The 27,714-nt window shown below is 37.1% G+C and overlaps 2 protein-coding genes and 1 long non-coding RNA gene across 10 annotated transcripts; 1 reads left to right on the top strand and 2 right to left on the bottom strand.

The window, feature by feature from the left end:
• Nucleotides 1-1,505: 1,505 nt before the first annotated feature.
• LOC121249914 (pentatricopeptide repeat-containing protein At3g22150, chloroplastic) lies at nt 1,506-8,350 on the top strand. Of its 4 annotated transcripts, XM_041148772.1 has the most exons (3): nt 1,506-4,151; nt 4,297-4,417; nt 7,375-7,805. In XM_041148772.1, the coding sequence occupies exon 1, from the start codon at nt 1,591-1,593 to the stop codon at nt 4,099-4,101; it is 2,511 nt and encodes an 836-aa protein (XP_041004706.1). In that variant the 5' UTR covers nt 1,506-1,590; the 3' UTR covers nt 4,102-4,151; nt 4,297-4,417; nt 7,375-7,805. The 4 variants fall into 4 exon arrangements, with proteins under 4 accessions (XP_041004706.1, XP_041004705.1, XP_041004704.1 ...); XM_041148771.1 differs by lacking the exon at nt 7,375-7,805 and adding an exon at nt 7,908-8,350 and having other exon boundaries at nt 1,506-4,417; XM_041148770.1 differs by having other exon boundaries at nt 1,506-4,417.
• Nucleotides 8,351-8,405: 55 nt separating this feature from the next.
• On the bottom strand, nt 8,406-10,542 carry LOC121249915 (zinc transporter 5-like). Its single transcript, XM_041148774.1, has 3 exons — nt 9,863-10,542; nt 9,474-9,623; nt 8,406-8,834 (listed from the first exon to the last, which is right to left on the bottom strand). Exons 1-3 carry the CDS (start codon nt 10,496-10,498, stop codon nt 8,529-8,531), a joined length of 1,092 nt encoding a protein of 363 aa, XP_041004708.1. The 5' UTR covers nt 10,499-10,542; the 3' UTR covers nt 8,406-8,528.
• Nucleotides 10,543-15,673: 5,131 nt separating this feature from the next.
• On the bottom strand, nt 15,674-20,166 carry LOC121250306. 5 transcript variants are annotated; one of them, XR_005937755.1, is made up of 3 exons: nt 19,876-20,166; nt 18,572-19,293; nt 15,674-16,826 (listed from the first exon to the last, which is right to left on the bottom strand). It is a non-coding gene; the product is annotated as an uncharacterized LOC121250306 (long non-coding RNA). The 5 variants fall into 5 exon arrangements; XR_005937754.1 differs by having other exon boundaries at nt 15,674-16,341; nt 16,516-16,826; nt 18,572-20,166; XR_005937756.1 differs by having other exon boundaries at nt 15,674-16,009; nt 16,117-16,826; nt 18,572-20,166.
• Nucleotides 20,167-27,714: the final 7,548 nt, after the last annotated feature.

The raw sequence follows: 27,714 nt of genomic DNA on the forward strand, positions 1-27,714 counted from the left end.
CGGTATCCGTTAGGAAACTAATGAATTCAAAATAAAATTCGCTAGGACTTGCCCCTTTACTTTACTCCCGGGCACATAGTCGATATTAAACTCACTGAGTTTTATTGACCATGTGACAAATCTTCTTGCACTGTCTGGCTTTTGTAATATTCTCCTGAGAGTATGCTCTGTTAGTATTTTCATTGGATGAGCCTGAAAATATGGTTGCAATACCTAGCGGTCGTTACTAATGCAAATACTAACATAATTTGATTTGAAATTGATAAATCTTACCAATTAAATTTTACCATTTAAATTATATGAATGGTATATTCTACGCATTGACTTGAAAATCTAATAATTTTATTAACAATAATAATACAAATTTAAGATGGTGATCAACTTTATCATTTGATGACATTTATCCTCTTTCACAAGTGACATGGGTGTTCAAATTCCTGAAGTTGCCTAAGTTCTTTAGGCTATGTTTGGGCACTTAGACTTATCTTATCGATTTTTTTTTTTTTTATAATTTTCTTTTTAAATATCACTTAAACATAAAACATTTTTCCAATTTTAATTCTTTAATTTTTTTATCTAATCATTATAATTTTTCCAGACTTCCAAACAAAATATAAAAATAATACAATTTTTTCAAATTTTAAAACAAAAAAAAAATATTAAAAATTATATTCAAATAATATTTTAAAGAGAAATACTTTAACTATAAAAGGATTACACAAAAACAATCTCACAAACTGAGGTGACTTAATGTAATTCGTCAGATTTTAAAGTTATTTTTATGATAAATTAGATCTAATGGATCATATAAAACCATATCAGTTTGTAGAATTGCTTTTATATAACCCTTTGTGAATGTAGTAGTACTCTATTTTAAAATAAAAACAAAGACTCGCGCGAAACAAAATTAATGTGGTTGGACAACGTGCCTATGTCCATAAACCTACAGGGAATTTTATTCCAGAGGAGATTACAATCACATACAATGAGTTAAAAGAGTGTTACTCTACTCACACAATCTAAACTCTCACTTTTTAGTACTTTTTCACTCCCTTAATATGCTCTCACACCTTTGTCTCTTTTGTTCACTTTGATTTGTTGAACGTACTCCCAAATAAACAAACATTACACACACACACACAAATAGTGAAAATGATGCTAGAAATCCTAAATGACAAAACTTGGTTAAGAGCTTGAGCGGGTGTCGAGTGCGTCTCGAGTGAATAGCCAATAAAGCATTGGCTCAAGCAGTCTGTTGAGCGCTGTTCAAGCGAACACTAGGGTTAGTACTTTGCTCGAGCTCACTGTCGAGCACACCTAGAGCGAACTCACGGATTGAGTTTCGCTTGAGCGTCAAGTCGAGTGACAATCGAGCGAACTTCTTGTCTGTACTTTTTCTACTTACAAACCAGGTCCCACATTCAAGCATAAATTTAATATAAAAAAAAGTGTGAGAGATATATTTAATAATATAATAATAAAAGATCGGACTGGACAACAAAACCCGCAGCCTGTTATAAACCAACCGTTGCAGCCAGACAATATCCTCACTAGGGAAACCGGGAGGAAAGGCCAGCAGAATAACTCACAATGACGTCTGGTCTTCCTCTCCCGCTCTCCTCCACCCTTTCAATTCCCACTTACGCCCCCAACACCAGCACTCACCTTTCCCTAACAACCTCACAACCAATTGTACAGCCCATAAAAACCCCCACCATTCGCTCCCGCCTCAGCAAACTCTGCAAAGAAGGACAACCCCATCTTGCACGTCAACTGCTAGACACAATTCCCAAACCAACCACCGTTCTCTGGAACACGATCATTATTGGTTTTATCTGTAACAACATGCCATATGAAGCTCTTTTTCTCTACACCCAGATGAAAAATTCATCTCTAGCCACCAAATGCGATTCCTACACTTACTCTTCCACTCTCAAAGCCTGTGCCGAAACACGCAGTTTAAAGTTTGGTAAAGCCGTTCATTGCCATTTTATTCGGTGCCAATCGAATCCCAGTAGGATAGTGTTTAATTCACTTCTGAACATGTACTCCACGTGTTTGAGCACAGCCGACGACGAAATCTCTTATTGCATTGGGTCTGAATATTCCAGGTATGATTTAGTACGTAAAGTGTTTGATACAATGCGTAAAAGAAATGTGATTGCATGGAATACTATGATGTCGTGGTATGTAAAGACAGAGCGATATATAGAAGCAGTTAAGCTGTTTAGGGCGATGACAAAAATGGGAATACAACCGAGTGCAGTGAGTTTTGTTAATGTTTTTCCGGCTCTTTCAAAGTTAGGAGACTTTGAGAATGCAAATACTCTTTATGGAATGATCCTTAAGTTGGGAAGTGAATATGTCAGTGACTTGTTCGTTGTGAGTTCAGCTATATTCATGTATTCCGAGCTTGGCTGCCTTGATATGGCCAAAGTGATATTTGATTGTTGTGTGGAGAGGAATACGGAAGTTTGGAACACTATGATTGGTGGGTATGTTCAGAATAACTGTCCTATTGAAGGAATCAATCTCTTCATTCAGGCCATTGAATCAGAACATGCTGTTCTCGACGATGTAACTTTTCTTTCAGCTTTGACCGCAGTTTCGCAGCTGCAGCTCTTGAGATTGGCTCAACAGTTACATGCTTTTATACTTAAAAATCTATCAGCGTTACCTGTTATCATACTGAATGCAATTATTGTCATGTATTCAAGGTGCAACTCCGTTGAGACTTCATTCAAAATTTTTCATAATATGGTAGAAAGGGATGTTGTTTCATGGAACACTATGGTTTCTGCTTTTGTGCAGAATGGATTCGACGAGGAAGGGTTGATGCTTGTCTATGAGATGCAGAAGCAAGGGCTTGCGATTGATTCCATAACAGTAACAGCTCTTCTTTCAGCAGCATCAAATCTTAGAAACAAGGATATCGGGAAGCAGGCCCATGCTTATCTTACTAGGCATGGAATACAATTTGAGGGAATGGAGAGTTATCTGGTAGATATGTATGCGAAATCTGGTTCAGTTAGGACTGCACAACTACTGTTTGAGAAAAACTTTACACATGATAAAGACCAGGCCACATGGAATGCTATGATTGCTGGGTACACACAAAATGGTCTGATTGAAGAAGCTTTTGTTGTCTTTAGGCAGATGCTCGAGCAGGATATAATACCCAATGCTGTAACAATAGCATCAGTTCTCCCAGCTTGTAATCCTATGGGAAGGATAGATTTGGGGAAGCAGCTCCATGGATTCTGCACTCGCCACCATCTAGACCAAAATGTCTTTGTGGGAACTGCTTTGGTTGATATGTACTCCAAATCTGGTTCAGTCAGCTATGCTGAAAATGTGTTTGTTAGGATACCTGAGAAGAATTCTGTGACATGCACCACAATGATATTGGGCTTTGGTCAGCATGGGATGGCCAACAGTGCTCTCTCTTTGTTTCATTCAATGCAGGGATCTGGTATTGAACCTGATGCTATTACCGTTGTAGCTGTCATGTCTGCTTGTAGTTATGCTGGTTTGGTTGCCGAAGGACTTAAAATATACGAGTCTATGGAAAAAGAATATAATATTCAGCCGTCAACAGAGCACTATTGTTGTGTTGCAGATATGTTAGGGAGGGCTGGAAGGGTTGTTGAAGCTTATGAGTTTGTCAAAGGATTGGGCGAAGAGGGCAACGTGATGGAAATTTGGGGATCACTTCTTGGGGCATGCAGAATTTATAAACACTTTGAACTGGGAAGACTTGTTGCTGACAAGCTGCTTGAAATGGAGAGGGAAAATGGCATGACAGGCTACCATGTTTTGCTTTCAAATATGTATGCAGAGGAAGGAAACTGGGGAGATGTCGATAAATTGAGGAAACAAATGAGGGAAAAAGGTTTGAGGAAGGAGACAGGATGTAGTTGGATTTGGACTGCTGGTTTTGTGAACAGTTTCGTGTCGAGGGATAGAAAGCACCCTCAATGTGGTGCGGTATATAGTATTTTAAAGATTTTGGCTACGGAGATGAAAGATGCTGGGTATAGGCCTTGTCTTGCTTCCAATACAGATGAGATCTCAGAATTCATTGGCATTACTGGGATATAAATGGAAACTTGACTGCTATGTGGTTTACTGAACTGGAGGCAGCTAGCTAGGTAATTGAATTGGTTAGTGGCTGTTGAGTCATTTGGCTTGTGCTGGTGATGATTTGAACTTCATGGTACATTTAGTCTGTCCAACTGTGATGGAGTTGGAACTCTGCTGGTTTGCTGAGCCATGTTAGCATATTATCTGAAGCAGATTGTCCTAGGGTTACTGCTCATTCCTTGTTGATAGAGGTTGTACTTGTTGATGGCAGGGAGGACTAAACTCTGTTTGCTGGATAAACTACTTCAATTTCAACTAAAAGGAATTTACCAAGGTAAGTCACTGTAACACCCCATTCCTGTAAGTTAGGAGTGTTACGTACTTCCGTAACTGTTCCCGGTAAAGATACCCAACATAATAAAAATGCCTAATTTATAGAAAAGAAATTCCAAAAAAATATAAAAAATAGTCTCAGCAAGAAAATTTAAAATTGATCTTTTAATTAAAAGAAAAGACACTTATTAACTAAGTATGAAAATCAGGGACAACAGAAGATTTGTCTTTCTTTTTTTTGATTGGCACCGGGTGTGCGGGAACAACGTCCCGACTAATCCCAGGGGTGCACAGGCTCTCGACATGGAGTTTACCGCAAGTACATCACAGGTAATTCAAGGGAAAAATCCCTCAGTCCAATGGCTCCTAGAGATTATTTGCACCCAAGTGGATTTGAACCTTAAGGCTACGTTTGGATATTGAGTTGAGCTCAGTTCTTTATGAATAGTAGTGAACTGAGTTCAACTCTTTATGAATAGTAGTGAGTTGAGTAGTGGAGGGAGTTATGTGGGGCCCATCTAAACTGAGTTTAAAGTGTGTTTAGATATTAAGATGAGTTTAGTACTTTTTATGGGAAGTTGAAAAATTTTGTGGGTTTCACATATAAAGATGTGTTAAGTTGAAAAAGGTTGTGGGTCCCACGTGTAAGAAGGTTTTGAGTTGAGATGAGTTTAGTAATTTGAGAGTTAAGTGTTTGGATGTTAGACTCAGCTTAAAATTAGACTGAGCTCAGCTGAGTTTAGCTGAGTCTTGCAACCAAACGCAACCTAAACCTTGGGGGTGGAATATGGATACCCCCAAGCCCAAGGCCTTTACCACTTGAGCCAATCCCTAGGGGTTTCTTAGAATGTATTTAAGTGTTTTCTTTTGTATACTTCTTGTGTACGTGGGCTTTGCCTATTTCATTCGCTTTTAATAAATTATTTCTTACTTATAAAAAAGAAAAGTAAGTCTGAAAATCCCTTGACACATGATCTATGCCTAGCCATCAGCTCATCAACACTATCTTTTTTACATGGACATTTTAAAAACATAAAAAGTAAACAACCAAAATGAGTCAAATACTCAATAAGTAGTTCATCATACAGTAAACATAATAAACATAGGGTTTCTTGAAAGCATGCAGACTTAATACTTATACTAACATAAACATGTAACATATACTATGCATAACTCACTTCTGTCTTGCAAAGGTCAATATTTAGGTAAACGGTTGTGGCAATATGGATGAAATGTGAACATTTTTTAAGGCAGGCTATTTCGGTGAAGCATGGGGAGACATGGGGTGAGTGGCCTTTAGCAGATATGATAAGATCGTGTAGTATGAGTATTTGGAAGAGTACAAGGTCTAAGTTGGTTTTGTATGATATTTGGTGTGGTGATGCTACATTGAAGGTTGATTTTTGGACTTGTTATCGATAGATGGACAAGGACCGTTCAGTCGCATTACAGTTTGGAATATCTAATGAAGAAGCTTGACGTTGGAATATTACATTTCTGATATCTTTGTAGGATGTGGGATGCTTGAGACAGTTGACATGCTTGAGGTTATCATGTAGTAATCTTCCCTTAGGTATTGGTGAAGATAGTATGTGTTGGAGGCTCTCTAAGAATGGAATGTTGTAGGTTTATTCTTTCTATGAGGCTCTTAGAGAGCCGCTAGTGGTTTGTTTTCAATGGAAGAACGTTCGGTGTCCAGAGGTGCAAAGAACCTTTTTTTTTTTTTATTGGCACCGAGTGTCTAGGAACAGTGTCCTGACTAATTTTGGGGGTGCACAGGTCCTCCGCAAGTAGTTGGTGCAAAGAACTTGATAGGTAAGAACTTGAGAAAAAGGGAAACTCATTGGGGATTGTTCATGTTTAAGAATCAAGGTGAGGTGGTGAGTGATCTTTTACATTGTGATGTGGCTGGAGCATTGTGGTTTAGTCTTCAATTCTTCAATTTAGTTGGAATGCTTTTGGTCGTCTCTCAGACTGTGACGGAAGTGTTTGTATTTTGGATAGGATATTTCGTCCCCAAGAAAAGCTTAAGATTTGGATCTGGGGCCAGTTCCTCTTTGCATTATATGGACATTTAGCTGAGAGGATACTTTTCATAGAGCTTTAACTCGTTTTTTGATAAGTAAGCAATCATTTTCTAACTTTTTATAATACAATAAAAGGTCAATATTGGTTATTATTCCAACAGCCGTGATATTCTCAGACCCCTGTCTGCGTCTGCCGTGGTAGCTTGGCATTGTCCTTTGGTAAAGTAGCAGGAATGCTTCTAGGCACATGGCGATATCAATGCATTTTTTCTCGGTATCCTTTGCATTTCAAGACATCACTTCTCTGATATGCTATGTACTTAGTTTATTTTAAATATAACTCCAAAAGACCAGTCAATGTAAAACTTCTGTAGAATCACTAATGAAAGCCTAATTTCTCTTATCAGTTAGATAATGTGGGCTATCCCTATTCCCAATGAGAGAATGTGGTGTACAAACTCCCCCTTTTAAATTTCTGACATCCTAGTCAAGACCATTTAACACGGTGCTCCAGTATCACATAGTTGGCCTTACTAGTGGATCTGATGCCATTATGCAGTGATACAGGAAAAGCACTAGCCACATATACGCTAACTAGTCAATTTGAAATTGTCCTAGATCATTTATATAGTTCAGATTCGCATAGTAAGTAGCCATTGTGGGATTTAGCACCCATGACCACCTTTAACAAAATGTCTGATATGCATATCTACCCAAATCTGGTTTCCCCTTCCTTTGTTGTCTTTAATTTATCTTACTTTTTGTGGTGGGGGATTACATCCTTGATGATGAAGTAGTCAACGTCATCTTCTTGTATGTTGTGATGAATTTGCCTTGGTGGTTTTGTAATTTCCTCAATCTGATCCTTTTAATTTGTTCTGCACACAAAACAGGAAATTTCTAAAGTTTGTTCTCTTGTGATCTCATTCAGGTAATGCTGCTACGAGCTCGAGACGTCCTTTTGATGTCATTTTGGGACAATCCTAGGCTTTTTTCTTTGCTGAGTCTCAGACTGCAAGTGTAACACCTCAGATTGAGTATGGAAGGCTGTAAATGGAATCTCACATTACTTGAGAGAAAGAAGTTATTGCCCTTTATAATGATTCCAGGGGAAGCCAATTGTATCATTGACCAGTCCTTTTGAAATATAAGTCCATATGTAATTTGGCCTTTCCTTGGATTGTTAAAACAAGAGGTGTTCCGAAGGATAATGGTAAAGATTTTTTCTTTGAAAAAATGTAGTGTGTTGAGTTCAAATTGGGTCCAGACAATTGCTTTACAATTTGCAATGCCAGGATGTTGAATTGGTACATATTAGAGTATCTGTAACAACTCATTATGTGGGAATGAATTATTGGTTTTGATTGTGGGTTTCAGTCATGAGGCATGAATGCAGTAGGGAGGCAAGGAAACGCCGTAGAGAGACGCTAAGAAGAAAAACATTTTTACATCTATACATCTCAGACGACGCAGGTCAAGCTTGTTGCTTGGGAGACGAGCACTTGCGTGGTGGTCGTCTTTGCCAAAGCACTAACGTCTTGTCATAGTCAATTCGGTGCTGTTGGGGTAAACGATAATCAACTAATCACTCCATTCAATGGATCCTATGGCTTACCACTTCCTTGAATGGTAACCACTTCCTCCTTAGGTCTCTATCCCTCGGCCCCTTTCAATATATTCCAATGCAAGACCCTTTCAATTGCTGGAAATTCATTCAGCATTCTGAATATGTTGTCAAAAGTTTACAACTTGCCCAAGTACTTCCCGACTAGTTCTTTGTGATGTGTATAGTTCTCGGGGGGAATTTTGTCATTCGTTTGTGATGTATGTATGAAAGATGCAACCAAATTTATTGAACTCTATTATATAAACAAGTAACTTTGCACGAGTTAAGGATGGTTGTCTGCTTTTCATCCCCGTTGTCTCTGTTAAATTTTGTAACTTACATTGAGGAGAAATTGATGGAGCAATCAGTATAATCTCATTGACAGAACTTTCCAATAGAACTATATGCCCATGTGGTTATGCGGGGGGATGCAAAGCTGGAAAAAGGGGCTGAATGAGAGAGAACACTTGACAAAATATTCAAGCCCATTTGGCCAAGAGAGACATACAACCAGCCCCAAGAAGAAGAGATATGTTTACAATGATTTGAAGGCTCAATTTGCTTTGCATCCTTGAACTCATAAAATCAGCTGCAAGAAGATCTACAAGAGCCATGTAGATTAAGATCCCAGCCGATGCTGCATTAAAAATACCTTCAACAATCAGGGCAGTCGGGCTGTTCTCATCATAGACATTAGATATTCCTATTCCGATTGCAATCCCAACTGGGGTAGTAAGAGAGTAGAATGCCGCCATAATTGCAATAGCTTGGCTCTTGAATTTTGCCTAAAAATGCAGAAGGAAAAAAGGGATGTTAAACAGGGATTTACCCACCAACTGCAGTAAGTTTTGTTTCAGGATTCCATTTAACGGCAGTCATTAAAACAGTTCAATACGCAGATCATGAAACAACTACTACATAAAGGCAATTATAGAAGACAAACAACTCATGGAGTTGGACTGTCACTCGATCCTTCTGGTTTCACTATTTTACTGTAACGTATTCTCCTTTTATTCTACAACAATTTATTAAATAGATTCAAAACAGAATCCGAAACATTGATTTACGAAATTTTCTTCATGGTTATAGATAAAACAGAACACAATCAACAGACGAGTATATTAAAGTCAGACATGCTTGGAAAATTATACTACCTTCCAAAATATTAGTCAAGAACTTTGACAAACCAAACTTATTGGATGTCATCCGGGCCAAATTTGGATGAAGAGTCAACAAAAAATCAAGGAATATATACAGGCAAAAAGAAAAATGAGCATTTGTGACAGATTATTTACGACGAGAATGATTATTTGTGATGAAAACAGACTCATTTTAGTAGGAAATTATACATTTAATTTTATATAATTGACAAAAAAAAAAAAAAAACAGAAGAGATAGATAGATTGTACAAATGGCGATTTTACCTGAGAGATGCATCCACCAAGTCCCATGCCCTCAAAAAATTGATGGAAGGTTAAAGCAGCTACAAGTGGCTTTATTGTCTTGGGACTTTCAGAAGCACCCAAGGAAATACCTATTATGACTGAATGAACTACAATTCCCAACTCCAATACCTAAATTAGTTTAGTCAAAACAATAAGCAAACTCCAAATTCTTGATCATACCAAAAAATAAGAAAATAAAATCCATAACGAAAATCCATAATTTACTATTACTTAGTTGTAGAATGGAAATTAATCAAGAAAGAAAAGTAGAATTCTTTTTTTTCTCTCTTATACAAAACTTGTTTTGTTGAAATCTTCAACGTTCTTGTACGAACTAAAACCTACAAATGCCCAAAATTCAAGATTACCTGCGATATCACTCGGTGCCGAAGAAGCTCCGACGACGACTCGGAATTCTGAAACAAAGCAACCGAACCATGAGTATGACCATGAGTTGCATGAGTATGAGCGTCCATGTGACCCTCATGTCCCTCATCATGTCTGCCGACCTTCTCCTCGTCTCCAATCCCATGTTGGACGTTGCTGCGATGGGAGTAATACGAGGTTGCAAAGGCATCAACCATCAAGGTTCCGATCGCGGACACCATGGCCACGAACCCCGTGAACGGAAATTTTCCCCACGGATTCTCACTAAGACACGGCGACGTCAAAGTCTCAAAAGCATCGGGAAGTACGTGGATGAACCCGGTGGCTAATATCACACCAGCTGCAAAGGCCTTGATTACGAAGAACATGTCCATCTCGGGACGCAAAGCCGGTATAAACTTTCCGAGAATGGGAATGGAGACGCCAATTGCACCAGCAACGAGAATGGAAGCAATAGCAACAAGTTTATATCTGAGAGCTTGGTCCTTGTCACGCTCTTCATCCTCAGGATCGCAGGTGCACTCTCCGAAAACTAGAGAAGGGAGTAAGAAGAGCACGCATAAGAGTGTGAAGAGGAGCTTTCGGGAGGTAAATAGTTGCAGAAATATTGCCGCCATTTTGTGAAAATCGAGATTCGAGGGGAAAGAGACCGAGTTAGGGATATAAATATAACAGGTGTGAGGAGAAGAGAGCTTCAGGTTTGAACATTGACGTTGCGTTTAGATGTGAATTGAATTGAGTTAAATTAAAATATTAAAATATTATTAAAATATTATTTTTTAATTTTATTATTATTTTAAAATTTAAAAAAGTTAAATTATTTATTATATTTTATATTAAGATTTGAAAAAATTATAATGATGAGTTGAGGTGAATTTTTAAATTGAAATGAAATTAATTAAGATGAAAGTTAAAAATTAAATAAAATATTATTAAAATATTATTCTTAATATTATTATTATTTTAAAATTTAAAAAAGTTAAATTATTTATGATATTTTATATAAAAATTTATGAAAATTATAATAATGAAATGAAATATATTGAGATAGATTAAAAATAATATTATTATATCGTTTCATCTTATTTTCTCATTTTAACTATTTATATATTTATTTTTTTATTTTTTTTTACTTATTAATTAAATAAGTGAGTAATAATATTTTTTGCACAGCACGCCCAAGAGTCGCAGGCGTCAACCTAACACAAGTAGGGGTGTGAGAAAATCTGAAAAGAGTTCGATATTCGGAGACTTTGATAATGGAGTGAAAGTCATTGTGAGGCCATGATTTGTTTGGGTAGTGATAGTGTTTGAGATATTTTTATTATTATTTTTTATTTTATTATTATTTATTATTTATTATTTTTTATTTTTTATTTTTTATCTATTTTTTATTACTATTTAAAATTTTATTATTATTTAAAATTTTATTATTATTTTTTTTTACTATTTATAAATATTCTCAATACTTTCAAGATATTTTTACTGTCCAACCAAGCCTAGAGAAATTATGACCATTCCGCTGTATGTTAGCATGTGAAACTGCGAGCGTATTGGACAAGGAAAGCCGCATCAGCTTCTTTTTCTTTTTTTTTTTCTTTTTTTTTTTTTTGTTTTGAGAAATTGTGATTTTATGTTAGTGAGAATAATAACATAAATTAACCTCATCCTACCTGTTATTCCACAAACATGTAGAAAATATGAAAAAACTTCATCATGCCACTTCAAGAATTCTAGCTCTCTCACATTTATTGATGGTGAAATTGGGCACATATCAGCTGCGCTTTTGTTGAAGCAGAGAATTTGGTCTCGTTTGTTTTTCAAATGAAGTAAAATGTAATGAATTGATATTAAAATTAAAATTTAAATAAAATATTATTAGAATATATATATATATTTTAATATTATTTTTATTTTAAGATTTAAAAATTTTGAATTATTTATTTATTTATTTTGTATGAAATTTTTTAAAATAATAATAATTAGATAAGATAAAATGAAATGAATTGAAAAGAATTAAAAAAATAAATAAAAAAATAAAAAGAACGACTATGATTTTTATTATCAATATTTTCATTGCCATTGCTGCAAAAATAATGAGGTCATGATTAATTATTGCCAAGTCTTTGGAATTTATAAGCTTTTAAATAGTCATTGGAATTTTTAACGTGACCTCACGCATGGCCGCATCCGAAGGAGATTCATACCGTCACACGCAGCACCACCAATACTAATATCTTTCGATCTTTCATATCCACGTGCTTGTTTTGTTCTCAATGTGGTGTGTGTCCCGCACGAGTGACGATATGATCGTGATAGTCTCTTACAGTTAAATTGAATCAACAAAATGCAGCACATTCCTCTTAACTGTAACTTTTAATCTTAAGTTTATAGTATGTTTATCAGACTATATTAAAATCGCTTTAAAGTGACGTCCCTACGTGAGATTGGGTTATCAAGTTTTTGGCTCGCCTTTTTATTTTTATTTTCGATATTTTTTTTGTTATTTTTTAGATAATTGTTGAGAACTTTCATCTCATATAATCTTATATCTTTATAATTGTTAAGTTTATCAATATAATACTTGACTTGCCTAAAAAAAAAAAAAAAAAAAAATCCTCGTTGAAAAGGTCAAAAAGTTTTGGGTAGAACGTCAGACTTGAGAAGTCTGGAGCAAAACTATTCACATTATCAGAAATCTGACAATTGGTTGGAATCCAAAACCAATTTTGGATTTGTTGTCAGAATGTCGACATTGAGACCACTGAGAAGGAAATCAAATTCTATTCACACTTGACAATTAAAGTGAGTGGGTCGATTGATCCAAAAAAGACACCATCACGTGTTTTTATTATTTCGATGGAGTTTTTTTTTTCTAGAAATTGTGATTTTTTATTTTTTATAAAAAGAACGACTATGATTTTTAATTATCAATATTTTCATTTCTATTGCTGCAGACATAAAGAGGTCATGATTAATTATTTTCAAGTCTTTGGAATTTATAAGCTTTTAAATAGTGTTTCTAAGGAGAAAATCCTCGTTGAAATCACAATGAATTAAATTTTTCTTTGGAAAGGTCAAAAGTTTTGGTAGAACGTCAGACTTCACAAGTCTTTGGATTTGTTGATTGATCCAAAAATGACACTATTATGTGTTATTTTCGCAATGCTCGGGTCAGTTGCAGCCAGTTGAATTTGAAGTAGACGGGTCAAGTTGGGGCAAGATGATCAAATGAACCTTATCTTCTTGTGTTCCGACCCACACGATGAAAACAAAGGATGGGTGTCATCCCTGTTTTCTCTTGGGTTTTGTAGGTTATCTTGTTTCTATATATACGAAATTAATGGTCCACTTATTTCGATCTAAAAGAAATATCTTACGGAGATTATTTTCAACAAATTATTTTATATGAGAATTAAATATTTTCTAGTATTATTTGATAGCTAGCTAGCTAGTCACTTGAAATTATTTATTTAATTTAATTTTTATTTTTTAATGCATATTATAATCTTTTGGGGAGCAAATTAATTAGCATTAAAAAATCTATATTTTCATACTGTAGAATATAATATAAAAATATGATTGACCTAATTTGATATTTTAATTAAAAATAGATGAGAGTTTCTCCATTTAAAAAAAAAAAAAAAAAAAAAAAAAAAAAAAAAAGAAAAAAGCTTAATGTGTTTGTCATCTAGAAAGAAATGTTGAAAGGATCATAACTAGGAGACGTAAAGAAAAGACATGCATAAAAAGATAAAGCATAAGAAAACAAAAAAGAGAGTGATTAGAGCTTGTGAATCTATGTGTTCTAACAAAAACTTTTATTTTTTTACGAGCAAGATAATGACAAAAATCATGTGAATCTGTCACCGCTACGTGGATTGATTTTTAACGCCATGATCTATTGATTTTTATTGCACAATTCGAGTGACGCAAATGCATTGAGCTCATGGAGGAGCGGTACACAAAAGGCAATACTGGAGGAGCTCAGTGGCGCTACGTGAGCACCCGCCCTGACCAGTACTGTGGGGGCCGGGGTGGAGCATGGGCGAAGTAGCCTTTAAGCCTTAAGGGTGCATATATATGGCACATAGATGGTGTTGAGTAGCTACTTAGGGCCAGTTTGTTTTCTGAGATGAGATGAGATGAGATTAAAGTTAAAAAATTGAATAAAATAATGTTAGAATATATTTTTTAATATTATTTTTATTTTGAAATTTGAAAAAGTTAAATTTTTTATTTTATTTTTTGTGAGAATTTGATAAAGTTATAATGATGAGGTAAGATGAGATGAGATGTTTTTTGAAAACAAACAAGGCCTTAATTGGTGCAAATCTAGGCTCCAAATTCCCCGCCGGAGGAAAAAAAACCACCAAATTAAACAAATTAAAAACTCTTGAAAAGATTCATTTTCAAAAATCGTTTTACAATGAAATAAACGGACCCTCCATAGTTAATATTTAGTACTTCTCGCACGAAGTAACGTAGTTATAAATATTTTGTCTACACTTGTCAGCTCATAGCATAAGTATCCCAAGTAATTTAAATCAATGTTTTGAATACCGTACTGAATGCCGTACCGGTTAAGGTACTGGAACGAAATATTTTGATACCGATATCGATACCGTTTCATGTACCGTTTCAGAATAGTCGATATATGAATAAATTATATATATAAATATATGTATATAAATTATATTTCAAAATAATAGTCTATATATGAATAAATTATATATAAATACATATATATATATAAATTATAAATAGCCTAGTCTGAATTGGAGATCAAAAAATGAGCTTGTAGTGTGAAAAAATGAAAAAAAAAAATTAAGAAAGAAATATCAACCGGTACAGGCTGAAATATTGGCCAGTACGGCCGGTACTGACCGGTAAGGCCGGTATTTGGACCGGTACGAAATATATATAGTACATGTACCGACCCAGTGGCCAGTACAGTATTAATAACAGTGATTTAAATGGCCATCAGAATGAGTGATAAATATTTAGTATGTTTAATTTAAGAGTGGGGCTACTATGCCACCCCACTTTTACCACTGGGCGGTTTTTTTTTCATACATTTAAATATTTTTAAAAAATAAAAAAATACACCAATACACTTAAAATCACTTCATTAATCACTAAGTAAAAAAAAAAAAATTGACCAACAATCAACTTGAGTGGTCAAATGAGGGAGACAAAGTAGCTTTTTTCTTAATTTCAATGGGAGTACAACCTCATCGACTCATGTTGTCATGCTGATGATCATACTAAACTGACCAATTGCAAACTTGATCATACTGTACTAAGACACTACAAGAAAACTGTTTTTTCCGGCGCCAATACTCGTTGCAAATAATCCATAAAATTGCCGCATTTAATATTTCTCAGCGATTTCTACTACGCCAGTCGCAATTGTTTATTCAATTATAATTTGAACCAATGAAAGGCAAAATTCGTCGAGAAAAATAAGTTTTCCCAGCGATTTTTAGTAGTCACAAATGCATAAAAACTCGTCAACAATAGTTTGATCCGTTTACCACTAAATCATTGATAAAAGTCAAAAGCAATGAAAAATTTCATCCCAAATACTCAATAAATCGCCATAATTGACTAGTTTTTTTCCAGCGATTATTATTTATTGTCACCATAATGTATTCCCAGAGGGGTAATTTTCACCGCAATAGAGTTTTGCGGCAATATGTGATCACCGCAAATAAGTTTATTGGACAAAAAATATTTCCGGCAAATTTTACTCGCCGGAAAAAGCTTTTCACAAAAAGAAAAAAAAACGCGCAAAAACAAAATACATAAATTACTTGAACTTCCCAACTCACACCCAAAAAGGTCATTATGATCCAACAACACATGCAATACCTCTTCAACATAGAAAGAATGAAAATCGAATAAAATGTCACAATTTAAGCTCTTATGAGTCACAATCAAACAACCCAGAAAAAAAAAAATTAAAAAAAAAAAAGTAACAGCAGCAAGAAATCCACCGGTGTATAGAAAATTTTACAGCCAAATGAAATTAAGAGGTACTCAGCTTATAAAGTAGACTCAAGTTCTTTTTGCTGTCCAATACCCACTGAGGTACTTCCCCACTTAATGAGTTGTTGGTTAAGAACCTACATCCATAACAATCCTCAGATAGGACAGAAAAAAACTAAACTTTTATGACTCCAAGAAAGGAAAGATGGCAGATAAAAGGAATGAAAGTACAAGACTCACAGACTTGTAAGATTGATCCAATTCCCAACAAAATCGGATATTTTCCCTTATATTCTGCTCCCATCTATCCTATTGCAAGCATTAGCTCAAGTTTTAAGAATTTCTGAATTCTAAAAGCTGCATCTCCAAATAAAGTTTATAGAATCACATAACTTACAACTCTTCTAAATTATTTAAATTGCCAAATGTTTTCGGTATTGCATCTGTAAAATTGTTTCCAGAAAGAAGGCTGCAAGATAATGAAACTTAGAAAATACTTTTCCTCGAAGAAGCATGATTATAAAAGTAGATGGACCATAACTATGCAGACAGAAACAATTCAAGCTTGACATATGAAAATGGCAAATATGGGCTTTTATTTCAGTTTTTTGAATTAACAAAAAAAGAGTGTTCTAAGTCTTACAGTCTTCTCAAGTGGCTTAAATTTTTGAGGCTTTCAGGAAGTGGTCCTTCAAGCAGATTATCTTTCAAATCAGAGTGCAGTGTGAGAAAATCAGACTAATGAAATATTAAACATCTTACCCTGAGGTGTTTTGCAATGTCCTTCTCATTGCATAACAAGAAGGCATCAATTAACTATAAATAAAAATTAACTTACTAAGAAATTACATAGAACCAACAGGCAGATAGATATTACCTCTTCCTCACCCATGCTGCTCCTTTAATGCCCTCTTTCCATCTTCTTCTGTCACTCACTCATCATCAAACTTTAGCCTAAAGACAACAAATCACAGATTATTATAAATAATAGCATGAGAAAAACTTCACAATATTGGTTAAATCAGAGCTTGGCTTTCACCAAGACCATTGCAATTGCTAATGTTGGCAAGGTATAACCACCTTGACTATCCCTTTATTTTTTTTATAAGTCACCTTGACTATCCTGTTGCAACCAAACCTCCATTTTATTCCAATTTTCATTTGAATCATACCTGATCAGTATAGATTGGGTTCAACCAAGTTCCACCCAGCATTATTTTCATTCCTTTATTGCTTTGAATCCCAAACTTGAAAGAAAGGGTTCTTAACTTCTAGTATAACATTTTAGTATTTTTCAGATAATGAGTTCATGCACCTATTTGCCCCACAAAAATGCCATGACAGCATTGCTAGTGTATGGTGTTAAGAAAGAACCAAAGATATTTGAAACAAAGATATGGTGTTAAGAAAGAACCAAAAATATGGTGTTAAGAAAGAACCAACGGTAAGGTGTTAAGAAAGAACCAAAGAACCACAAATAGCAGCAGCAAAAATAAAGGAAAATATGCAAACCATGCACTTCACGGTAAAATTGCAGCAACTACAAGAATTTTCAAAGGATTACACATAATATATGAATTCATTACGATTACACACAATATATGAATTGATTATCAATTAAAGAGAAAATAAAGCATCAGTCCACCAATACAGCATCATTATTAACCCCTGTTTGGTTGCCAAGAAAACTGAGAGTTTGTATGTGACATGTTTGTCTTTGTTAGAGTTCCTATAATTTTCACTTATTAAAAAATAAGAAGTTCCTATAATTCTTGGAAGCAGCAGAACAGAGGACAGTGAAAAAATGAGAGACTTGAGACTCTGGTATTCTAAAATAAATCCTATGCTAAACTGTTTGTCTAGACTGTCCCACATTTGTTCATGTGGATGCCACCTTTTTGCAATGCGATTGGTGATTCATGTTCGAATACAAATTAATTAGACAAGGATGTAGTATTTGCTCTAACTCTACTCATTTAAACTTCTAGTTATACTTAAGACTAACCATCCTAGTCCACATGATTTTTAAATTCCACCTATGTTAAGTTTTCTTCCTACCACTATTTAAATTCAACAAGGTTCAATAAAATGATACTCTGCAGTGTTTGTGATCCTGCATAAGCCTTCCAGCAAGTTAAAAAATAAGTTAAAATTTGATTGTAGTTCATCTATACCCACACACCCAACCCCCATTTAGGCCTAATAACTAATCTGGAAGCAGGATAAGCTTTGAAAAATTCAAGCAGAACACCAATATGCAACCTCATACATGGGCACCTTAATTCAATTTAGAACAAAAACAAAATATTTTGATGGCACTACACTAGAATGCAACATGTACATTGCACACCCCAACGTAAATGGTTGAAGAGAACCAAATTATTATTTAATCATTACAGATAAAAAGGAGCAGGATTTTTTTTTTTGTTATAATTGCTTACCCTTTTACAGGGATAGGGGAGAAGTTAATAGAAAGGTAATTCAATCTAAAATAGTGACGGAGTTGAAGGAGCATGGAGATATTTTTGTATACAAGTGATCAAGCTTTCAATCAGCTGATGCAATTCAAAAGACATGAAACACATAAAGTGATCTCCTTTACTTTTTTTTTTTAGGATACATGTACAGTTAAGCGAAATACAGATAAACCCACTAAAAAGTAATAGGTATCTAGCTAGATTTTACTTTGATGTAAGTACCTGGCAGATCAAATCTCCAATTAAAGTTAAAAGCGCAGATGTCAGAGCTTTTGTTGACACAGGATACTTTGCAAGAAGAGCCAAATACCTGTAATATGTGATGTCCATGTTGGAATTGTAGAACATGGATCATAGTGTCAATCCCAAGTATTTTTTTTTTATTAAGTATGTCAATCCCAAGTATAAAGGACAAGCCACAGAATGATCAACAAAAAACTCTGCCTAGATCTATTCTGTATGAAAATTAAGCACATAAAGAGAGAGCATATAAACCTAGCAAGAAAACCAATAGGAGCATTCAATCTCGATAAAGAGAACATATACACTTCATAAGATGCATACTTCACCATACGAAGAGAACATATTGCAATTGGTATTCTACTAATAACTAGTTCACAAGGTATCATATATTTTCCAACTTCTCATCTTAATTTGTTGGCCACCTCCTAAGGAGATTCTTTATTTAAGCAAAAAAAAATCTTTAGCAGGTGGCAGGTGAAACGAGGATCTTCAACTTTCTTTCTGCACTACAACCTGGCCAACAGAGAGCCATGAAGGAAACATGTAACACTTTAGCATAACCACGCATATAGCTAGATCAGTGAAATTGCCCAGCATAACGTCTGTTGCAACATAAACACCGCTACTAAGCAGCAATTAGAGAATAAAATAGCATCCGGGGTAACTGCTTCAATATGAAAAGTCAAAACCTGCAGTAACTGCTGCAATTGTGTAAAAAAAAAAGTGATGGTAAAAGAGGCAAGGTGAATACACACAACCTCATAGTCAATACTCGTTAGCATAGCTGCCATATGTTTGAATCCAATATTTCAAGATTTGAATGATGGTCATCTGAATTCAACCCATTCTACATTATTTCGTGACATTAATGGAGTTATCACAAAAAAAGGAGCAATGCATGTCTAAACATGTTTAAATGCAAGTCATTAATGGAGGAAAACAATTCAATTTGGGATAAAAGTCATCTAAAATAAGTAGTGATAGCCTCGGGCTTTAAAGATAGGATTGCTTATTTAGACTATCAGTTAAAACCTATTGGAAAAAAAAAAAAATTACGTTTGGAATGATTTCAATAGCTTTTAGCGCTGAAATAAATTATGAAAGGCAGCAGGAATTCCTGGAGGCTAGGGGAACTCTAGGTTTATAAGATTAGCAAGTTTATAAACGTAGAACTTGAGTTTGCCATCAAATCGTTCGAAAAGATGGATTTAGTGCTATGCAGCAGGTTTTGATCTAAGATATTTATTACTCCAAGACTTCCTAAAGACTTCTAAGAGTCTCACCTGCGAGAGCATAACAGCGTACAGCCCCTTAACAAACTGCTAAGTAATTCAAACTGCGACGAGGCGTAGAGATGAGAGAGAGACCAGGAGGTGCTCGGCGCCATGGAGTGGTTCCTGAGAGATGTAGCAGAGAGAGAAACAGAGAGAGGGAAGGCCTCGGGCTACTGGGCTATGTGTGGAGGAGAGGGGGCTCCGACGGAGATCTGGCGAAGGCTTCGAAGTGTGAGTGGTGGTGAACGGCGCCCCTAGCGGCGGCGATATAGAGAAATCTGACACAGAGAGAGAGAGAGAGAGAGAGAGAGAGAGAGAGAGAGATTCGGGGAAAAGGAAATTTCCGGCGTGAGGGCTCGGGGAGAAGGAGGGGGTGGTCGTCGAGGTGAGGTGGCGGTGGTGTGGTGGCGTCGTTGGCGACGGGCTGTGCACGGCGGCGTGGGTTGAGGGAGAAGAGGGATTGGGGAGACGGGGAGGAGGGCGCTGGAGGGAAAAGAAAAAGGGATTGAATTTTATTAGCTCTGCGGCGATCTTAACTCGCCGTAAAAACTCTATACGTCGCCGCAAAAGCTGAACTGCTCATTTTCAACATCTTTAAAAAATTGTTGGAACTGTTCATTTCCAGCAACTATAAATTTTGTAAAAGGGTATTTTTAGCGCTTTTTATTTGTCCCTAATAAGCATTAGAAAAACGCTGGATACAGTCGACTCATACAGTCAGTGTATAAACGATGCTGACGTATAAAAAACAAAACGCACCGTTTCATTGACAAATTAAAACTGCTTGCTTCTCGTTCCTCAATTTTTCATCTCCTCAGTTTCCCTCCTTTGTTTCCCTCCCCCTCTGTGTTTCTTCCACACGAAGCACAACCTCCCTTCCTTGACGGGGCGCCCCTCGGAGGGACTCCCTCCCCCTCTAGGCCCTCAACAGCACGTCCCTCCCCTCAGCATGTCTATCCTTAGCCGAAGAAGATTCCGCCGCAGCCTCAGTTTCGTCTCCCACAAAAGCCATGTCTCCCTTCGCCTTCAGCTTCTTTCATGTTGGAATTCATAGTTTCTTGGAGGAAACTATGAAGTACCGGAGCAAGAACATTGTATTTGGTACTGAAGAGGGTCTGCGAAAGGAGAAGGAAATACTTATGAAACATGTAAATAGTTTAGTTAGAAAGAGAAGACTGAAGCAGGTGCAAAAGCTGTTGAAGAAATAAGAAATTAAGCCCTGGAGTCGAGATACACAGGCTAACGTTTGCTGCTCTTGGCTAACTTACCAAGTTTTTTCTATTTAGTTTTGATTATTTTGCAGATTCTGAAACTAATATTAATCAAGTGCAATTTTGCAGCTGGGGTGTCTATTAATTGAACTATTAACTGAATCGGCTTATGTACAACCTCCTCTTAACCAGTCAGCAGATGAACCTCCTGACATTCGACCTGCTTTCAGGCACAAATATAAAGCTGTAATAAAAAACTCACGGTGAGCATTTATTAGTGAATTGCCTTGTAGGACTGGAGCAAATGCCTCTCAATTTGATCACCTTATACAGTCAATCGTTTGGCCATTTCTCAACTATGTTTTTGCCTGGATTGATGACTCTTTGTCAATATCCATGTATATTTATGTATGCATGTGTACCCAATTGTAGTTCTGAATCATTCCTTGGTCCTTGTAGGCAAAAATTTGTGAAGAATTATGGAGTTATCGAATGCGATCCTCTAGTTCTTATGGGGCTTGATAAAACTGAGTCACAATATTGTGTTGATACTACCTGTTTGGTGCACTCTAAATTAATGTTATTATAAAGTCAATTAAATGTATTGTGAGTTCTTTGGTTCTACATGGTAAACAAAAATGCAATGTCTAATAGTAATCTTACCCATTTGGGTTGCATATTATGAACTATTGGATTGATAAGTCTATATAGATTGCAACTATGCAATGTGAATTATAGATATCTCGATACTTTTAACTCCTGCTACTTAATTATTTTTTGGTGTAACTTTTTATGTAGGTTAAGCCTATGTTGATTCCTTATGTGCCCATATTGACGCCTCCAAAAAAATGGAAAGGGTATGATATAGATAGAATAAGTGGTATTAAGTTGGGATTTTCTCTAGAGAGGCTTACTTATAAAAAAAAAAAAAAAAGATTTTCTCTAGAGAGGCCTGTTGTTGGGTATGGTTTGGGTGGCTGCAAGGTGAGCATGCTTTGCTTAGTTCTCATCTTTTCCAAACATCTATAATTCAAAAAGTCGAGTTTTTATTCTTAGAATATAATAACTGACTTGGAATGTAAAGGAAAAGTGGTCGTAGCCGACTACATTAATATTTTTTTTTTTTTTTCAGATTCTTATTTTAAAAATCTTTTGAAACTCCCTCAGATATGACAAGGTTGGGCACTTGTTCCTACCTTCTTATATCATGTGTACTCATGGGTCTAGGAAGCAGCAGGACGCAATTAAGGATGTTCCTGCAAAACAAATGCAAAAAGTTTTTGAGGTACAGAAATGGTGGTTAGTTTGTTTGGTTAATATTTTCTTTTTCTGTTCTTATATCAGATCCATATTTTTGTTTCTTCCCTTTGATTGTTGAAGCTTCACATTAAACTCTGCCTTGGAAATGCAAAGGTCATGTTTGTAGATGCGAACATTGAACAAGTGTGGTACTTTTACATGTGAGAAGTGTTGAATTATCTGCGTTCCCTTTTAGCTTAACAAATTTGTTTCTAACCATTTTCGTCATTGCCTTACTCTGCATGGTTTTTCTGAGTGTTGTGTCCAACACCTTGTGTTAGTTTCTAAATGCAACACTTATTCTTTCCTTGTGCTTGGTCATAGTATGGATTCAATTGTTTGTACTTTTTCAACCATTTTGAAGAGTACTTATTCAGTTCTTAATGTTCAGGCTCTGGATATGTTTGGTAACACCAAATGGAGAATAAATAGAAGAGTACTCAGAACAGTGGAGTGCATTTGGGATAGAGGATGCCTTAAAATGAGTGCAAAGTGTCTTCAGCAGCAAATTTCTGCCTGCAGTGAATTTCTGTTAGCAAGATGGTGCAAGATGAGGAGTTTCTAAAGAAAGAGTTGATGCTTCTTGAGCAAGAAGCTGGAATAAGACATTCACGCACGCTTCTCCAGGTGTCTTGGGCTTTTGTAGTTGTTGTTTGTTGTTGCTTAGTGACTTGGTAGTGGTTGTTTGTTGTTGGTTAGCTTGAATATGTAATTGTGTTAGAAGTCATTTTGGTGTTTAGTGAGTGCGATGTAATAGTTGGGGACTTTTTTGTGGCATTTTGCCTCTTATGCTTGGGGCATGACAAACAAGTCATTGTTGTAAAATAACAGTTTTGTATAATCAATGGAGGTTGTGGTTTTGGGCATTCAAACTGTACAACAACTTATTGTTTAATTCATTTCCTGTATAATTGTCTTAAAAAAGATGGCATCTAAACACTCTAATGAATATGACCCAAAAAAGTTGCATATTATTCTCCATACGCAGTATGCAGATATTGAGGCTGACCCTACAAAATGTTGGGGAAATCAACACAGCGGAAGGGATAAAAGCGGTAATAAAAGAGTACACTCTACGCACTCAGTGACACCAAGAATTTAACGTGGTTCGGCAACTGTCTACATCCACAGAAAAGAGCTTCACTATTCAATAGTGGTACACAAGAAAATATTACAGAGGAGGAGGATCACACTCCACTCAACTCAACTCTTCCTTTTTTTTTTTTTTTTTCAGAGCTCTCAAGGCTCTCTCTTTTCTGTTCTTGGGTGTATTTGAAACTCTCGCCAGAAGCCTCAATTTATAGATGCATTACTTCACGTATGAATGCATTTATTGTTGCATTCAATGGACAGTTGAGAGCTGGGCGTTGGAGGTTGAGCAAGCAGTCAACAATGACTGCTTGCTTGTCTCTGCAGTCAACAATGGGCAGGGATTTCAACAATTCTCCCCCTCCATGCCCATTTACTTAGATGCTCTCCATCCCAGCTATGTTTTTGCATAGCTCAAGTTTCTCACTTGTAACCACCTTCGTCAGCATGTCCGCTGGATTCTCTTTCGTATGGATCTTCACAAGCTTCAATAGCTGTTGTTCCATCGCTTCGCGTATCCAATGATAGCGGATATCAATATGCTTGGTGCGGGAGTGGTACATTGAATTCTTGCTCAAATCTAGAGCACTTTGACTATCACAATGTACCGTGTAGTATTCTTGACTAACCCCTAGTTCTTGGAGGAAACGCTTCATCCACAACATCTCTTTTCCAGCTTCCGCTGCGGCAATGTACTCTGCCTCAGTTGTAGATAAAGCAACACACTTCTGCAATTTAGACTGCCAAGAGACAGCTCCTCCTGCAAAAGTGAAGAGAAATCCTGAAGTAGATTTCCTGCTATCTAGATCTCCTGCCATATCTGAATCTGTATAGCCTTCCAAAACTGGTTTAGCTCCCCCAAAACACAAGCACATTTTTTATGTACCTTTTAGGTACCTGAGAATCCACTTGACTGCTTCCCAATGATCCTTTCCTGGATTTGAAAGGAATCTGCTCACCATGCCTACAGCATGAGCAATATCTGGTCTGGTACAAACCATTGCATACATCAGGCTTCCTACTGCTGAAGAGTAAGGAATTACTTTCATTTCTTCAATCTCTTTCTTTGAAGAAGGACACGAGCTCTTGCTCAACTTGAAGTGGTTAGCAAGTGGAGTATTGACTGGCTTAACATCTCCCATGTTGAAACGTCTGATGACCCGTTCAACATATTTTTGTTGTGATAGCCACACCCTTTTGACATTCCTATCACGAACAATCTTCATGCCCAAAAGTTGCTGTGCTGGGCCTAAGTCCTTCATGTCAAAGGACTTGGATAGTTCCTTCTTTAGTTTGTTAATCTTGGACCTATCCTCACCAACGATTAACATATCATCAACATAAAGAAGGAGTATGACAAACTTGGCATCCTGGAACCTTCGAACATAGACACACTGATCTGCAACAAGTCTCTTGTAACCATGACTCATCATGAATGAGTCGAACTTCTTGTACCATTGCCTCGGCGCTTGCTTGAGGCCATAGATACTCTTCTTTAGCTTGTAGACTAAGTGATCTTTCCTTGGAGCTTCAAACCCTTCTGGTTGCTCCATATAGATTTCCTCCTCCAAATCTCCATGGAGAAAGGCTGTCTTCACATCCATCTGTTCGAGTTCCAAATTCAAGCTAGCTACCAATCCGAGTATCACTCGAATTGACATCATTTTCACCACTGGGGAAAATATCTCGTCAAAGTCGATTCCCTTCTTTTGTTGGAATCCTTTGACAACCAATCTGGCCTTGTGCTTTATCAGCTTTCCTTGGCCATCTTTCTTCAACTTGAACACCTATTTGCTCTTTAGGGCTTTCTTTCCTTCAGGAAGTTTCACCAACTCATAGGTCTGATTTTTCTGCAAAGAACTCATCTCTTCTTGCATTGCCTGCACCCATAGGCTTCTATCAGCATGAGTTTGAACTTCCTGGAAGCTCTCCGGCTCCCCCTAATCAGTAAGCAAAATATAGTCTGATTCCGGATATCTCATCGACGGAATCAATAGGCAGCCTCTTGCCGATCTTCTTGGTTGAGCTTCATCAACCAAAGGAGGTTCATCACCATCTAACCCTTGTGGTGGTACACCAGCTGCTGGTGGAGAGGGTTCTTGCTCCCCCTGCTCGACACCCTGAGCTTCTTCTTCTGCTTCTGGATCTCGATCCTGCATATCCTCATTATCTGTGGCGAACTGTAATGGTGCAGGATGTGTATAGGAACTAAGCTCTACTGACATCGAGGAAGCTTCAGTTCCTATATGCTGGTTTTCATGGAACACAACGTCCCTACTTCTGACAATTCTCTTTGTCACTGGATCCCATAATTTGTATCCGAATTCTTCATCTCCATATCCAACAAAGATACATGGAGTTGACTTGACATCGAGCTTCTGTCTCAGCTCCTTGGATACGTGTGCAAAGGCTTTGCACCCAAACACTCTCAGGTGAGAGTAAGAGACATCTTTTCCAGACCAAACCTTCTCAGGAACTTCAAATTCCAGTGGTGCGGAAGGTGATCTGTTGATCAGGTAACAGGCAGCACGAACAGCTTCACCCCAGAATGGCTTTGGTAACTTAGCCATACTGAGCATGCATCTTGTTCTTTCAATGATGGTCCGATTCATTCTTTCGGCTACACCATTGTGTTGAGGGGTATATGGGACCGTCTTCTCATGTCGAATACCGCGATCAGCGCAGTATGCAGCGAACCTTTTGGAAACATATTCTCCTCGATTGTCCGTTCGCAGGCACTTCAACTTCTTTCCTGTCTCTCTTTCCACTAGGGTGTGGAAATTCTTGAAGTGCTCGAAGACCTGATCTTTTGACTTCAAAACATATATCCAGACCTTTCGTGAAGCATCATCAATGAATGTCATGAAATATCTGTTACCTCCCAATGACTCTTCTTCCATGGGACCACATACATCAGAGTGTACCAGACTCAACAACTCTGATCTTCTCTTCGTAGAGGAATTGAACGAGACTCTGCGTTGTTTGCCAAACAAACAGTACTCACAAGGGTTTAACGCTATTCATTTGGCAACCTTGATGAGTGCCTTCTTCGCAAGCGTATCCAACCCTTTCTCACCCATGTGTCCGAGTCTCTTGTGCCACAGATTCGGTGATGCCTCTTCTTCTGCTGCATTGAGGCTATCAGTATCAATCTTCACATGAGTCTTGTACAACGTACCGCAAATATGTCCTCGGGCAACAACCATGGCACCTTGTGACAGCTTCCAAGTGCCATTGCTGAAGTAACTGTCATAGCCCTGTCGATCAAGGGTTGTTCCCGAAATCAGGTTGAGCCGAAGGTCAGGAATGTGTCGAACATCTTTCAACACCATGGTACAACCAACGTTGGTTTTTATCTACACTTCGCCAACTCCCACAATCTTCGAGGAACTGGCGTTTCCCATCCTTACCGTACCAAAGTCTCCTGCTTTGTACGTAGTGAAAAATTCACTATGGGAAGTGGCATGGTATGATGCTGCTGTGTCTACCACCCACTCAACATCATGGCTTGCAACGTGCAGACACGTCTCGTCACTGGTGGAGAGTATTGCCACATCTCCCGAAAGAGTGACAAGGGTTTCACCATCTTCTTTCTTCAGCTTACTGCTTTGACCTTGCTCCCTTAAAAACTTGCGGCAGTTTTTCCTTATGTGGCCTTCTTTGCCACAATGGTAACATTTCATGTTACCCGTCTGCTGGTTCCTGCTACTGCTGGACCTTCCACGTGGTTGAGACTTCCCTCTGTTTCTGTCTCCACTTCTCCCTCTATCATCACCTCGAGGCCTTTCTCTACTCTCGGTGACAAGGACATGAGTTTGATTCATGCTTGTCTCTTTTCGTCTGGCCTCCTCATTAAACAAGGCATCCTTAACCATCGTCATGGTAAGTTTGCCATCTGGAGTAGAGTTACTGAGGGAGACCACCAGCGTCTCCCAACTATCTGGTAACGAACTGAGAAGTAGCAGGGCTTGTTCTTCATCGCCAAGATTCAGGTTGACAGATCCGAGCTGGTTAACTAGGTTTTGAAACTCACTAGTGTGCTCGGCAACAGAGGTGTCGCTCTTCAACTTCAAGTTAACAAGCCGTCTCATCAAGAGGGCCTTGTTTCGAGCAGTCTTAGCTTGATACATATCCTCTAACTTTTTCTAGAGGCTATATGCATCTGTCTCCTGGGCCACGTGGTGAAAAACACTATGGTCAATCCATTGTCTGATCTGACCGATAGTCTTCTTGTGCATCTTTCTCCACA

This window comes from Juglans microcarpa x Juglans regia, chromosome 2D, assembly GCF_004785595.1.
Source record: "Juglans microcarpa x Juglans regia isolate MS1-56 chromosome 2D, Jm3101_v1.0, whole genome shotgun sequence".
NCBI classification, from domain to species: domain Eukaryota; kingdom Viridiplantae; phylum Streptophyta; class Magnoliopsida; order Fagales; family Juglandaceae; genus Juglans; species Juglans microcarpa x Juglans regia.